The 17109-nt window shown below is 42.3% G+C and overlaps 2 protein-coding genes across 2 annotated transcripts in view; both read right to left on the reverse strand.

Annotated features, from left to right (window-relative positions):
- On the reverse strand, positions 1-8672 carry MAPRE3 (microtubule associated protein RP/EB family member 3). Its single transcript, XM_078595024.1, has 7 exons — positions 8525-8672; positions 5923-6052; positions 5165-5310; positions 4221-4422; positions 3346-3485; positions 1942-2094; positions 1-1455 (listed from the first exon to the last, which is right to left on the reverse strand). Exons 2-7 carry the CDS (start codon positions 6041-6043, stop codon positions 1384-1386), a joined length of 834 nt encoding a protein of 277 aa, XP_078451150.1. The 5' UTR covers positions 6044-6052; positions 8525-8672; the 3' UTR covers positions 1-1383.
- Positions 8673-10384: 1712 nt separating this feature from the next.
- The window catches only part of LOC144719152 (DNA (cytosine-5)-methyltransferase 3A-like), a 114484-nt gene continuing 107759 nt past the window's right edge, over positions 10385-17109 (reverse strand). Inside the window, exon 23 of the mRNA XM_078595025.1 lies at positions 10385-16993. Coding sequence (XP_078451151.1) covers positions 16852-16993 — 142 coding nt within the window. The 3' untranslated portion in view covers positions 10385-16851. The remainder of the gene's footprint in view (positions 16994-17109) is intronic.

Here is a 17109-nt window from a genome sequence, read left to right on the forward strand (position 1 = left end):
CATTTTTGCAGCACACTTTATTCAAAATTAAATACAGGCGCGGCCATCGAATTTGTACATGCAAACAAAGCCTGATGAAGCATCCGAGGAGCTTTTATTGTTTTAATAAAGACAGCACGTAAAGAACACATACACAGCCAGCGAGAAACATTTTTTTTCAAGCAAGCTTGGGAAGAAATGTTAACATCTAAGAAACTATTTACAAACTTTAAAGTAATTTCAAATTGCAAAAATCACAAAACACTAGATCATGTTTGGGAAACTGTCCTTACAAGTATTTGACAAGGTCAGTATTTAACCTCAAATATGCTGCAAAAGGGGATTGTTATGCATGACCGGCATACATTGCTGTTATTATCCTAATTCCTAAAAATAGCTATTGTCATCCTTAATAGCTGCTTGTCACTCAGGTAAAGATGATCATTAAGGTGTTGTGCGTCAAAATGATTTCATTTCGTGCAAATACATTTGGATATTTCTTTGAGCTAAACAAATGTAATCCGGTGCTTGTATAGTAAGGCCCACTGCTTAATTATAAACATCAGGAAAACAGTGTTCAAATATAGTGTAGATCTAATCGGTGAATTAGCATACAATCAGCATTTCCGTTAACATGTTGTTGAATAATTGTAATAAATAAAAACTAAAGAAAGCAACAGCCAAAAAAAGTTTAAAATAATTTCCACTGTACATTAAATATATTAAAATATTTGCAAGCAGCTGGAGGATCAAGTGGATGGCAGGGGTTTAACTGCACTATTCCAGTTGCAAAATACTGGCCTGTGTCTGTAGCTCTGCCATTTGGCACCATGTAGGTTCATCATTCTTTTGGGGTTAAAACATAACACCACATCACAAGAAACCTATCAATTTAATGCATATGTGCCATGCCCAGAGATATCAATATGCTAATCATTCTGCACCATTTGTCAGTGATTTACCTACATGGATGGATTTCTAAATTGAAAAGTACATGCGACATTTGTTTTTTTTTAACCAGGGATGTATAAAGGATGGATACATTGACAATTTTCGTGTTGATGCAATACCTGCACATTTCTGTCCATTGACTCGTTATTTTAAAAGGCAAGCGAGCGAATGCTGAGTGCGTGATCCGTGAAAACGTTAACTGAGTGACATAATGTGGTAAGGAGATAATTGGAGCGTGCCAGGCTGTTGAGATGCGGCGGGGGGGGGGGGGTTGGAGGTCTCTGATAGGGAAGAGTAGGGAGGTAGAGTGTGGGAGGAAGAGCAGGGAATAGGAGGTAGAGAGGTAGGGTACAGCAGTGTACATAATAAAGAGGACAGGGCAGGGGGAACAGGTTGTTGAGGGGAATGGTTGGGGTTTGGGTAGGGTGGGGTTTGGGGTCGGGTGCGGTCGCCTTAATACTCGTCCTGCTCATCGGGGCCTTGCTGGTCATCAAGAACCTCATCCTCAGGTGGAGCGAAGCCATCCTGCACAAACAAACAAACGACAGGTTTCGTTAATGTCACTGTGTAAAATGCAAAAATACCAAACAAAACCCCAAAGTGCAGTAACAATAAACAGAACATTATATTGTGAAACGGACTTAATTATTACATTTCAATCAACGACAACATTGTTTTTAAACAACGGTCTTACAATTACATCTGAAACACCACATGCAGTTTAATTTCCCAGCCAAGCCCCGTTGCAGTACATGCACGCATGAATGGCTGTTAAAAGCGTTTCAATGTACTGTGCTCTCAATGGTGAATAGAGTAGAATTCTTTCAGAGCACTCAGGGTAGCCAAATTGCTAAAAATTAAGTAAAAAATATTACAAAGCCTCATGCGTTGTAACATAGTTGGCTACCTTCCATTAAGCTAAAGCACATCACATGTATGAATGACGTTAAGTGGATTTTGCGGGGGTAAAAGTGCTTGGCAATATGCGTTAGAGAACCTTCTCACTTTTACCTCTGTGGCATAGAGGACATCAAGGACTTTCTGCAAAACTGGGTCAGTGTCGTTCTCATGCTCTTGGCAGATGAGTTCAATGTCACGCAGCTTTCCAAAGTAGAAGTCCCTCTCCTTTTCCAACCCATCCACTGTTACCTTCAGCTCCAAAAGCTGGAAAGTCGTGAAAATACAAGGCGAGTAAACCCAATTTCACACGTTCAGGTTTTCTATGATAAAATGCTACTACATTAAAACACGATATCACACATTGGAGATATATATTTTTTGCATGTGCCACGTGGAAAGCAAAATATGCAAGTGTTACATTTCATATATAATCAAATAAAAACCTACCATTGTCATGATAAGCACAACGGCCATTTACAAGAACAGATGTGAACAAAGTAGTATGAACACAATCATAAATTAATCACCAAAGCATATTACTGCTGAAAAAGTTTGTAAAACATAAAACATTTTATACTTGTGTAATGAGCGACTTCCGCGACACGTTGTGTAGAGGGTACTTCTTCTGTATTACTCACACTGGGCACAACACAGGCCAACACTTATTCTTACTCACACTGAGTACAACACTAGATATTAACGTCTCTACTGGCTACACACAGCCGATCACTCGGCGTGGTCCCATCACCCTCACTCAGCTACACCGCTGGCTGGCGGCGTGACGATGACGGCGATGGAAACCACGCAGGAGATCTTCCACGTGGCCGGATGATGGAGAGAGATGTCGGCGAGCAGCGACGCAGCCAGGACCCAAGACCCCACACACGAGCCCCGAGCCCGCTCCCCCTTATATCCCCCCAGGCGTGGCTAAGTCCCGCCTCTGGCCACGGACTCTCGTGGAACCTTTGAACAGGTTCTCGGAGTATCTCGGCTAGCCCCACCTTATACCTTTGTCCCAGATACAACTCCTTCCCTGATTAGTTGTTACTTAACCGAGCCCATACCCGTGATTCCCCTTCCAGGCCAGCACATGTCACCCTGTCATTACACTTGTTACAGAAAAGCAACTAAGTGGTTCCTGTCAACACCTACATAGCTCACCAAAAGTTACCTAAATCAGTGACACACACGGTCTCACTAAAAATAGCACGGCAATGTGCATGCACAACAGGCTGATGTTCAAAGCCATGCGTGCCCGAACAGAGCCGAGAGAAGCAACTGCAATAGACAACCTGCAAAATAACTTGTCACAAGAGGTGTGCAAAGTTCCATCCTGGCAGTCTCAAACTAAATAATTGAGATCAGATACGTTGTAGTAAAAGCTGCATCTCAATCCACCCAAAGGAGACGGCACAACTTGCTCGAAATCACGCATGAAATCGATGCAAAAGATCCCCCCCCCCCCTCTAATACAGCCCCACACGCCTTTCCTCCCTCATTCAGGTGACTGCTAACCTGCTGGTTCAGTTCGTAGACCTGTGCTTCAGCATCACCAGACCAGTTCTTTGCAATGTTCTTCCGGGCAGCTGGTGATGTCGTAGGGAGGCGGCCAGGTGGTGGCATGGGCTTCTGTGGCTGTGCCATCCGTTGAGGCACTGTCCAGCACAAACACACACATGTGCACAAGGAACACCTTAGAACACGTTTCAAAATGTAAAAAAATGCTTAGAACAAGCGTCAATGTAAAATTAACCCAAGTGGATCCACTATTTTTGATCTTTCTATATATACCCACACACACACAAGAATCATACTGATATGGTTGGTTCCATCTTGCTCAGATGTATAGATTTTGAATTAATAAGAGCACCAGCTTGGGTTATTCTGCACGAACAAGAAGACACCGTGCGCCACGTGTTGAAGAAAAAAAAAACATGAAGTGGTTACGACAGTGCACACAGACATCACCAAGAGCATTGCGGAGCACATTTGTTAAAGGCTGCCACAACAGTAAGAACAGCAATGAAGCTATGCAAGTTGTGCATACTAGAAGCCAGAAGAGAAATAAAAGCCACGATGCCCCCTTTTCTTGTAAGCAACATGATTTTACCATTAAGGAGTCAAGTGGCTTTTGGAGATCGATGAGCTGAGGACAAAACACACCATTAATGGTCTTTTGTCTTGAAAATATAAAAAACAGAGATGCTCCCACTGGTTAGCGAACATGAAAAACACATTTCAAACAAACAGATTTGCACTCTTTATATCAAATCATATAATACACCAAACACTGAAATACACCACCTACCAACTGAACATGTTTTTGGTTAAAGCGTTCCTTCTCAAACAGGCCAAGCCTACAGCAGGATGGTAGCTATCGCCGTGCTTACCAGCTGTGATGATTCTTTTCTGTTTGGTGAAAGATTGATGCTCGCCAGGGTTGGGAGGGGGTCCTGCCTCCTGTCCCTGCCTAGCCAAAATGGGATCATATTCTTTCCCATCGTAATTTGCATCAAAGAACTTCTTGAACCACTGCACAAATTCAAAGTTGTCCTGGAATTTTCCCTTCACCAGCCTGTCCACTGCAATGATCTGCAAGATGGAAAATGGGACATGATGTCATAAATTGGATCTATAAAAATGTACACATGTTAGAATGTAATTTGGGACTGAATGTAAAATGATTATATCGAGTTTGGAAATATTTATTTAACAAACGACTTGCATGACAACAAAAAAACTAACTGAATATTCCATGATAAAATTAACCACAGGATGGTAAAAGTGAACACATTTTTAAAAAGTATGTGGTCACAAATCTTAAGACACGTAATGTACCAGGATCAGCAGAGAAGATTTGCTTTTACAGCACATGTGATGGTCACAAAGGTTGAATCAATGATAAGAACAAAAACATCCTCAAGAATGCTGCACTTTACATCACAGAAGGCAACACCCTTTCTTAGTCTGAGGGTTTAAACTCCAAATGCAAATGCTCTTAAGACTGAAAATTCATAATTATGGTTTCCACTGACATTTAAAATATAAATATATTATTTATAGAACTTTAGCAATCCTCTACTGGACACAGACCATCATGAGCTGTGTCAGTCATGGGGGTTCCTTGGCTAAAGTCCGCCATACTGGTCAGTGCAGGGGTTGTTGTGGGTGTGGGGGTCCAGGTATGGTTCACATTATTCACCATTCATGTTAGCCATCATTAATAGTGCAGAGCACGCAAAGCACTGCTCCTTTTAAAGATTACTGTTCGGATAAACGTTAAAAAGTATGTTAATAATAACGTGATACTACATAGTCTGTTCGTACTTCTTACCTTGTCAACACTCATCTTTTTGAACGATGCTTGTAAAACTTTAAAATTATGGATGTACTCGTGTTCAAGTTTGGCTTGGAATTTTACTTTTTTCAAAATAATGCATCCTGGGAAGAGCATATCCATAAACTGGCAATATGCAACTCCTGCAAAATAAAAGGCTCACATATGATGACATCAACAGCTGTAACACTCAATAATAAAGATGTCCTTTACTTGCACACAAATTGAAAGTTATACACCATTCATAATAAAAGTTTTTGGGTTAGATCGCGTTAAATTTCGATTTAAAGCTTTCGTGACTGCAGGGATTCATCTTCTTGGTTCTTTCGGTACCGAAAGAACCAAGAAGATAGATCGCGTTATTTATTAATGTGTCGTAACCCTCCACCACCCGACACGGCCAATCAGCAACACCATGTCAGATTTCCCCTCATTTCCAACGTGTTCCTGAGTAGGACCTCAACTGAATTTCACTGAACATGACGACACTAAGCTTTCACAAACTTTACTGGAATAAAAATGGCACACACAGATACTTTGTTGCTGACAATTTATGCAAACGAAAAATATTCCTATAAGCAGCTCAACCTCGACTAGGCGCTTAGCCAAAAGGTATGTTCTGAACACTGGCACTGTGGAAAATGTTAACAATGGATTAATTAATCATTCACAATAAACCAATTATAGTTGACCAGCAGAAACAGTTGGACAGCAGAACTTCAGCACTAGATTACTCGAACACTTGCCCTGCTCACCTGAACAGAGCTGTTCCACCTTGGCGTAAGGAAGGGCCAAAGAGTCATTGATCCATGCCAGCATGTCATGTCGGCTCAGGTTATCGCTGGTCACAGACGTTGAGTACACATTTATAGCCATTTTTCACCTCTTCATGAATGAAAAAAAAAGTGTAAGGGAGCGAAGGAGGAAAAAAACCGGCCTCAAGCTTTAATTAACACAACAAAGCAAAATAACACTTTCACTTCTGATGTACTGTACGTGGTTACTACACACTGGTTATTGGAATTAGCGCTGTAAGGAATGACAACCAGCTAAAAAGTTTCACACGCGCATTTGCTTACAACCAGATTTTCCGCAACCATTTTTTGGATGGCTCCCAGAAGCCCTCCATTATATTGACTTTAATCCTCCAAAAATCTCTCAGCTGCATTTACAGCAGACGGTTCCAAAAAAATAACCAATGGCACTGCCACCCAACGCCCATGGATTTTTTTTATAAACTTTTATTTTTAAGCATTTACGTGACGATCAAGTAATTATAATATATCCGCTGAACACTTAATATAAACAGTTAGGTCTGCTTGCTTACATGTAAAATTTGGGGGTGGGGGGGGGGGAAGGTTACACATTTGCAGTGTCAATAATCTTCCCAAACCGTAACATCATGAATCTACGCAAAATTGATTTTAAATAAAACATTGTCAAATTATGAAGTGGTTTAATAAGTTCAAATAACCCATTAGTACAGCCCAATATGTGGAAATGCACACAAAAGCGAAATAATGTAATCTTGCTTGTACAACTATGACATGAGTGAATTAAGCGAGCTTCCCTGCATGCTACATCTGTCCTAGTGCTTGCATATCCACAATAAACTGTCAGGTTCAGTGGATTTTCTGTAAATGCAGCAGCTTTTACAATCAACATAAAATATGGATAATAGAAAAAAATTCTAATATATTTGCTGAATGTAGGATTGATTTGCAATATAAACTTCTGAATGTAAGACTCCAAACACCCTGCATCAGCCATGTTCATTATTTGACCATACTTCACCACGCTGGTCAGTGCGGGTTGAAGGCGGGGCCCCGCAAGACTACCGTAGTTCAGATGCCTCTTGTCACCGATGCTAGTCGTGGCTGGGAATCGAACTCAGGTCGCTGTATTCATGTGCCACTGAATCCCACCACCATTACATGAACCAATAACATGCAGGGCAGCCAACATACTTTCAATAGTATTCTGGAAACAGTGGGTTTTGCCATTCAATCTGCGTGGGTGCATACCCCAAACGGACTAACTAACAGCTGCGTTACATCATTATTGCTACATAAACAGTTGGGGTGCGCTTCAACTAAACCGCAGTGCACAAAACCCAACGAACAAAAAACGAGTCGAGATAAAATATACAATCTAGATTTGAAGCTTTCGTGACTGCAGGAATCCATACTCTTTGGTTCTTTCGGTAAAGTCACGTAGGTATAAAATAAAACACACAACGTAGTGCAATATAGTTCTAGAAGGAACTCGTGAACTCCAAACCGTGCACATTCCTGCGCCGTGCTGCAATGCTGCACATTACACAAGCCATCATTACAAGCGACAGCCAATAAAGCCAGTGAGCTAGACGCGTTCGTCGTCAGTGTTTAACGATTCACCTCACCCTTCTCGCCCCAGTTACGATTCCGGGCAACGCATTCGTTGTGAGTAGAGGGCTGTAAGATGAGCGAGTATACGTCCCTATGGGCTTGGTACTGCAGTAAACACCGTTTACGACGTGCTGCCTAGCACGAAGAGTATTGAAACTGAGTCCTTCTCAGTCCAGAGCAGTTAAACCTTTCGGAATCCATCTTAAAGGAATGGATAAACCACCCAAGCCGAAAGAACCATGCCCAGATACTTGCTTAATCCATCCCAGTTCAACACTGGAAAAGTCTGCTTGTATATAAATCATCCTCGATCACACAGACCCTGCCCATTTATGGTTAAACGATTTTAACGCGCACCAATTAATGCCAATTTACATTTAAACCACCAACCGCATAAACCCCACCCATATCTAATTAAAGCATTCTAACGCACATTTCTAGTTAAACAATTCCGATTAAAAAAAAACGTATTTCTGTTCAAACCATTCAAACCCTGTCCATCCCTGCTTACACATACATAACCACCAAACCCTACCCACAAATACTAGACCCCTAACCCGCACCAACCCTCCCCCATACGTGGTTAAACCACCCTAACCCACCACAAGGCCAGGTCAAAATACCATGCCAACCGATACAAGTCCTGGCTACGTCAACCCCGCCCAACAACAATCGCAACTCCCCACACAGCAACCACCGGCGCCGATGCAAATCTCGCATCGCCACGAAACCAAGATGATTACATCAGCCCAATACATCTGTGAGTAGAGCGGAAAGACACATTCTCCCGCTACGGTTAAACCAAACAAGCAGCAGCACCCACTACTTGTCCGGGCCGGGCGAGAGCGACCCAACCGGGCCGTGATCCAGGAAAGAACGAGGAGTCCCGCACTCCGCTAGGCCAACGTTCGTTATTTCACCACAAACGCCGCGCACGACAAGGCTGGCGATGCTCGCACGTTCTTCTCACCCGAGACAGCGGTTTAAGCGACACTATGACAAGGAGAAGTCGATGATTCCCGTCGAGGCGTGCACGATAAACGCGGAGCGCAGTGCGAGACGGCGAGCACACTGAAGCCGTCCAGCCTCTCACTCAATGTCGCAGTCCGCACAGGCAGCGCGTCCCTCCGCGCCCTCCTTGCGATTGGTCCACAGCGCTGCGCATGACCACCCTCGACAACCAATGGCATTGCGCGCACGGCTTGTCCTCACTACGAAATCTGTGACGCGGGGGGCGGGGTGAAAGGGGAGGGGGCGGGGTGCGAGGGAGGGGGGGCGCGAAGGGGCGGGGTGGGTTGGGGGTGGGTTGGGCTCATGACCTGGGTTGCCACCTGCCCGGGTTAATCCGGATAGTCCGAGATTTGTCACGTGTTTGGGTGACGATAATTAATTTGTGCCGTAGACTCGTGGCATTGTGTTGACTTCATTGCAGTACACTGCGCAGTTTTGATAGACCGAAGTTGAGTAAGAAATATGTGCGAGTTTGGGCTAAGGAAAAGGTATCAACCCTACTCAACCCTTGATTGCCATTTCTACATGCACAATGTATGCAAATGTAATGGCGATAACATTCTCATGTTACATATGGGGGAATGGCATAAACAAAACTATACAAATAAGACGATGCAATGGAGAAACAGCAGCCGTTCTTATGCCGTGCCATCCTCATGCTATATCATACCTTGGTTCAAATTAACGACGCCCATTTCACTGAGTTGACGGTATGAGTTGTGTTTAAGGTAACACTACTTGTAATTGGTGGGCCACGAGAAGGCTACTGTCTCCAAACCAAACCACGGACCACACAGCAAACCCGCTGTGGTCTGCGCTCCTTGAATTCGACACGAAACTCTCTCTCTCTCTCTGTGTTCACTGCTGAAGCCATCTCGTCGTGGAGAGCAGCATGCCTCGACCTTGGCATTGAGCGAGTCCCTTGGTTCTTTCGGTAAAGTCACGTAGATAGAAAATACATGAAATACTAGAATACGACGTTTCGATTGCAACACAGGCAGTCGTCATCAGGTAGAACTAAATTTGTTGTCTTGTGTGTCTCTCTCTCAAAATCGAAACGTCGTGATATTTTTATTATTTTTTCTATCTACGTGGCTTTACCTAAAGACCCAAACAATATGAATGCCTGCAGTCACGAAAGCTTTAAGTCAACCTTAACACCTCTTCAGTTATTGCCAGAAAGGGTGCCACTTATTCTTATTTCATAATTTTGATACTGGCATCAAGAGTATACACAGCACATGAGATATCTGAGACGATATAAAAAACAAGATGTTTCTTGCTTCTGATAGAACACACGGCTGGAAATGGTAGCTCGGCGGTCAATCAATATCAGATCAGAGAAGAACGGTGGTCTGTTATTCGATGGTGAGGGGTCAACTATCCCCAATATTTCCACAAAATGAAGGAAGCTGTTGCCAACATCGGGGCTCCAGACAGAACCACCCCGCACCTCCGATGAGCACGGATTGGTTACGTACGGTGTGAAAGAAGTTCAAAATACGTACATACATCCGAGGTCGTGACGGGTTTATTTCCTCTACGTCCCCCTGTACCATTCCCGTGCTGCTGTAATGCGCACCGATGAGGGTGATATTGGCACATAAAATAAAGACTTGATTGATTGACATCTCGAGCGAGAGATTTAATCATGGCAATGGGAACGAAGCAAAAGCTTCAAAATCTGGAGGTCAATTGGCCATTACGCATCGAAACGCATGACACGAGTGCACGAGCATTTAAAATGGTTTATTACATTATTAAGTGCGTATGAAAAAAATGCAAAAAACAAAAGCAAATAAGCAGCCACACTTGTGGATAAGTTAACACAAAAAAACGGTACATTTATTCAAGTCTGTAGCACATCGGGACACTTTGAAACTGCTCACTGTGAAACTTGCCCACATAAATATATGTATGCAGGTATGCATGTATTATGTATACATGTGCCATATCATGATGCAATGGTACCAAAGCGAGCACAACACAACCGAAACACCGAGGGAGCACTCAAAGAAACCTTCAGGGGAACGCAGATCACCACACGCACCACTACTCGAGATTTATTTTTTTGTTTATCCTAATACGTACTGTAGATTACATCCAAGCAAGGGATTTTATGAGTAGGATGCAGTACAGTTTTATAGAGTGGGACGAGGAATGTTCATCAGGTTACGTGATATTCACAGGGAGCCCACAATTCGTAACTGAAAAGGAAACTATGGTGACACTGCCTTCAAAAGGTTGAAATGACATTCGGCGAAAATGAAAACCCATAGAGTTGTATCATTATCTAGTTTGCTCATACAAACTGCTGTTTTTACAAACTAGAAATTATACTTTGCTAATTTTCAAGTTTACCTCCTTCACAATCACAGAATATTCATCAAAATTATATTATAAGTTGTGCATTGAAATAAAAATCATTAAAACTTGCTTACGAAAAAAACCAACTCACCTGCATTTATTAATCGATATACTTTTAAAACAAATGTGGCGATTCATCATGTGGGCTCCCCATCATATGTTCTCAAACAATTAAATATCAACTTGTACTTTCAATGCACCAAGAAATGCAAACAAATGCACCTCTTCCTATGTCAATATACCACTACAACACACTGCACTTGATTTATTCTGTAAAGCCTATCCGTGGGAGCATACACATGACATCCCTGTGCAAGTACACATGAGGCTACTTTCTAGGTATAAGCACCGGCATTTGCATGGTTCACAACCACACAAAAATAACAATACAGTTTCTTCTTTTATATATATAGATATAAAATAAAAAATAAAATGCTTAAGGGAAAAAAAAGAAAATTGTATTGTTAAATAAAAAGATTAAATAAAACACATTACAGCAATTTTTTATTTTGTAGAAAAATTGTTTTAGCACCAAACGTTGGCTCTGCCCCTGGGTGTGGCATGGCTGAGTCTGTCCCATAAGTTTCCTGTTTAACAGTAAGAGGAACACATATTGCAGAGGAAGGTTGCAAAGCACCAAGATGTATAAAAAATCACGAGTTTGCTGGAAAACATGGTCACTGCTGCACCCGAACATATTGACCTCATTCAGTGAGCGACTCCAAGAAGGTCGTTGCTGGCGTGCCAATGTTTGTCTCAAACTGTTACCTCCGACCTCACGTGCCACTTGCGGAGACAATTTTTTAGCTGTTTGCCCACAGACGAGTGCAGTTATTGAGTCTGTGATCGCTGTCACATCATGCTCTGCTGTTTGCTTCTGTTGAGTAAACTCATGTTATGGTCGCCAGGATTGTCAGTTTTGCACCACATTGCAAGTCACAGTAAATGTGTTTCTTGCAATAACATAGACCACTGAACATTGACCTAGCACTCAGTAGCACCGTGTTTAGGACGCTATGTGTATATACTTGCCTACCGAAGGTATTTAGACTGTGACCGATATAGCTGTTGAGATGGTAGTCCAAACGCTTTTGGCAGGTCGGCATATACACACGTACGACAATTATGTGCATGCCTACAGTGTTGCGTTTGGGGTTTTTGTTTTTGCGTGCGTGCTCGTGTGTGTGCGTGCGTGCGTGCGAACGCGTGGTGTGGTGCATGTGTTGTGCACACAGGCGCAGGGGTGCGGATACAGAAGGGTAACAAAGGGGACACTGCAATCACCGCCTGGAGCAGCCCACCACGAGTGACCACGTCTCCCAAAACGTCGAACCGAGCTGCCACGTGAGAGCGATTCGTGCTTTTTTTTTGACAAATGCCCCAGAAGGCTTTGTGTATCGTACAAAAAAGGACAAAACGTAAAGCACCATCTCCCTGGTTTAAAACAACAACAAAAAAACAGACGGAGTGTGAAACATCAGCCTCGTGTGGATGTTGACACCAAATAACAACAAATAAAACCCTCTGTTGTAATCATTACGTAATTGAATATTATTATTGTGACAGTTTATTTCTCTTTTTTTTCTGCGTTTTCACGCAAGCGGTCAGGATGACTAAAAACATTTTGCCACAGCCCGGAGTGGCATTTTATGGTGAGCTCAGAGAGCAGCAGCCTGCGATGTTCTGTTCTGATATACTGTGTCCTCAGCTAGGCAGAGTTGAAGGCATAGGGAAGGCATCTTCAGTGGTGACATACAGTACAGTATATAGTTATCGCGATCAAAACGACTTCACGCTCTCTCTCTCTCTCTTTGTTGTGCAACTGTCCGCAAATACTGAAAACAGCGTATTTATTGCATCTTTGTAGAAAAGATACCAATAACGTCCAGAAAATAAAACAGAATCGGGACGCTTTTATTCGTGCGCCTTGTGAATTCTTTCCTCTTAAATCGACATCACCACTTGTGTGAGGTGAGAAAAACAAAACCGGAGCGATATCATAGTTAATGTTTTCAATCATCCTTGTTGAGAGCACCTTTTCAATATATATGTACAGTAGATTTGAAGGTTGTAGAGATAAATCATCACAGAGGTATTTAATATTGTGCTAGGACTGGATTTAGAGAGATCCCCGATGCATTTCCCTCTAACTTCTGCCTGGCAAAGGTTCAACTTAGGCCAATAATTGGGGCAAATGACACAGTGCAAAAGTATTATATCTGCATTAAAAAACAAACTTCATTGGTTGCAGTTATATTGTTACACTATAAAAATTAATGAAACAAAAAAGAAACCCAAGCCACCTTTTTGTGACCAGCAATAAATTACACGTTTATCATATTTTATAACATATATTTACTATTAACTCTTCGTTCCGATTAAATGTATCCTCCTTTGACTGCTATAGCAACACATAGAAAATAAAGTCCCAAAAAAATGCTCACAGATGCCTATTTTTTGTACATGGAGAGTTACATGGCACGGTTATGAATGTGCCAGTTGGGATACACACTGGGTAATTATACTAGATTTACATCGGACAGGCGAGTAGGTTTATGTTATCCCAAATACTTTAGCCGATATTTAGATAATCTCACCCATTGACTTACCCAGTGTGGTGAGTTTTGATTGTTTGCATTATTTTTGCATTTTTTTTTGTTAAGACCAAACTGCTTGGGTCCATACAAATTCTTGCACGTGCAAAGAAGGTGCGGTGGTTAGCGGCAGTATTCTGTTTGCATGCTACCAAGAAAGAAACTCGCTCAAGATAGGTTTTACCTTCCTACAGCTAAAAAGTAGAATTCAAGTGTGTTCAGGATATTTTATAGGTAAGTAAAAGCTTATGTTTGTGAAGGTTACCCTCAGACTTCACGTTAATCCTATAAAACAATTTTAAAATGTGCCACATCAATACAGTTTTAAACAACTGTCATATCACTTTAGTTAGATTTTTGCATAGAAGATAGTAAAAGTTTGCTATTTTTATGTCTTGAAAAGCACTTCAGCATTCATATTTATAAATATCAAAATAATCGCACAAAATCTGTTTTAGGTGATAAGTTAAAACAACGAAATTGTGTCAATTTTTATTTGTGCAATACTTTCTAAATATGTTTCAGGACAATAAATATCTGAGCGTGCAATTTCTCGAAGTTTTTTTAGTATTTATTAAAAATCCATTGATCTGCTCGTGGACGTTTGTGCGGATCGGGGTTAACCTTTTACATTGATCGTTGAAGAATAAGCTCATGAAAAATCGTATTAATTTAAGACCGGCAAATAATACCTGTAACTCAAACAAGGTATTGAGATATAGGGAAAACAAACTCGTTTTTTGTATCTACCGCCTTTCCTTTACCAACTAATATCCAAAAATCTGTATTTTAGCTTGCGCCCTTCACAAAAAAACACTAATCCGCGAGGAAATGTATCAATTCGTTTTTTTGCGTCTCGTAGACGTAGTTTCCACAGACACGTGGGCGAAATATTACGGCACATTGCCCGTTTTGCACAAGGTTTCTAGCATCGTTTCGAAGTTCATCACCTCATTATTGGCCGTGCGTTGGAGATGAGGTAAAGTGACGCTCTATGAATGTCGGGTTGGGGGGAGATGGGTTTTTTTCCTTTTCCTCTGGAGAGTGAAAAAAATCCCCCACGTGTTAGTGTACAAAAAATAGACAACAAAAATCACAACACTGACAAAAAAAACAACCCCAAAGGCTGATTGCCAATTTGGATGTTTTCCCCCCAGCATTTTCTCCCACAAAAGCATCAAAACCTCTCTAAATCCAGCCCCCCCATATGTGGTGAGTGTATTATAACGTCCTCTGCATTTTGTACCTGAAATACTGTGTAAAACCACCTGAAAGTCAGCTGTGTCAATACAGGCTCAACTTCACCCACAGTAAGGCTCAGATGGTTTTGGAGTCCTCAACTTTGTATTAGTTTCACCTTTTTTTTACTTTTTTCTTTTTCGTTTTTTTTTCAACAACAGGCATTAAAGTGTGGAAAATTGCACTGCCGCTAGCCAATGAGAAGACATACGCGCGGTCTGTTCGCCCCGCAGCCAACAATGAGCCCAAAGCTGCCTTAAATTGCCCAGGACAATCCCCTCCACCCGGTCGCATTCTTCAGGAAGAGCCTTTGCTTTGGCTGCTCAAGTGTGAAACTCACGACGCCCGAGTTTCGGAGGCAGGGGTCGTTGTTGGCAGAATCTGTGGACATGTAGGTGTACAGCCCTTTGTATATATGCATGATGAACTTCATTCGCACCATACGTAGCCAACGGTGCTAATCGGAGGTGCGGATTTTATTCATTTACTTTGTTAATCTACTGCTGGATAAGCGCCTCCCCTCGTCGTCTGAGTCGTGGAGGTTGTTCCGACTATACTTCACCGCGCTGTTCAGTGCAGGTTAGTGAAGGCACGGAGCATAGAATTAGAGTACAACAATTGATTTTTGCTGCATTGGGTTCATATGGACGTAACGATGCCAAACACCAAAACTCTCTTGAAGCATGTTTAAAAACGACTGTGGATTAAAAATAAATCATTTTACCATTACGTTTTACGGGTGTGCCTATGTAAAATACAATTCGTGTATGTCCATAACTTTTCAAAACTATGATTCTTAAGCCCACGTTCATGCAATTTGATTTAAATGTCACAATAGGTCCCATGCAGGTGAAATGCCCACAAGCATTTAAAGAGTTAGGATTCGTTTACAATCTGAGGTGAGACATGGGCTTTATCCCGGCTGGCCAGAAACACCCCAACACTGCAGGTAAACGCGACAGGTAATTTACACAGAATGCCAATCAGGTTGCGTTTGTTTGCGCATGTCTCTGGACGTTGCTTTGCTGCGGTGCTTGCTCCACTGTGGCCCAGCCGAGCGAGGAGATTGTCTGCGGGTAGTTGCTCGAGGTCTCTGGAAGCTGCACAGGGAAATGTCTGGGTTTACTGGGGCAGACGAAGCGAACAGACCCTCGAGTAACGGACGCGAACAACACAACAACAACGCTGAATTACAAAGAAGTAGAAGAAGAAGAAAAAAAACCCTTTGAAATGAACACGTAAAGTAATAATACGTGACAACACTGCCGATGGCAAGAAGGGTTCGGACAGTGGTGTCAACAGCTGGTACTCGATAGAGGTACAGTGGATCTATGTTTAAACCTTACATTTCTTGCCAAATAAACCAACTTTCTTCATATTTTCATTATAAATTCATTCGACTTAAAATTGTATTCACACGATTAAATAAGCGGTTTAAAAAAATGATTAAAAAATAAAAACGTTTGTTTTGTTTCTTAAACAGACCTGTTATTTCATAGGAAGCAGTTACTCAGTTTAAATCCAGCAGAAAAAAAATGTAAGATTACATAGGCTCCCCTGTACTGTAGAGACTTTGTATTAAATTCTTTCTAAGCTATTAAAATTACAACACATTTAAAAGAGGAAATGTGCTGCACCTTGAGAAATCGGGATTCCTACACGGGAACACCTCAGGACACCTGTGAAGAGGCCTAGCAGCAACTTCCTATGCAGTACTTGACAGCATAGGCCTGGTCGAAATTCATTCGGACCTTGGCCTAGCGATGAAAAACATCTTTACCTTGTAGCTCAAATAAGAACAATGTAAAACAATTGATATAACTGCGGCATCATTCACGCAGACTTGCACGCAATCCCAAGCAAAGGTGGCCTAGCTTTGCGTAGGCCGGCCTCATCATGATAGTACTGTACTTAGTAAAATTTAGTTTTTTTATCTTAAGTTTTGCCTCTTCACCTAAACGCTATACCACTGGCCATTACCGGTGCAGCGTGCATGCCTCTTTTAGGCGTTTTCTTAGTGCAGGCTCGTGTGCTGCGTCTTTGCGCGATTGTGTTTGCGACGGCCCTGGCGCGGCGTGGCGGAGGCCTAAACGCAGGAGAAGTAGTCCTTCAGCGGGGAGAAGAGGTGGCGGATGACCGGCACACTCCACGAGCGGCCCAGCAGTCGCTGACGGGCGAGCCGGCTCATGTTCGAGACATCCGTATAGTGCACTGGAAAGCCGAATATCCTACAGGACACACCCAGCAAGAGCGGACACAGAGAATGAAACAATATGCAGTGGCGAGATGTTTATACCTCGCCTGGTATGCAGGAGGCCGTGGGTTCGATCCCAACCCTGACAAT

The sequence above is a fragment of the Lampetra planeri genome, chromosome 5 (assembly GCF_965212315.1).
Source record: "Lampetra planeri chromosome 5, kcLamPlan1.2.h2, whole genome shotgun sequence".
NCBI classification, from domain to species: Eukaryota; Metazoa; Chordata; class Hyperoartia; order Petromyzontiformes; family Petromyzontidae; genus Lampetra; species Lampetra planeri.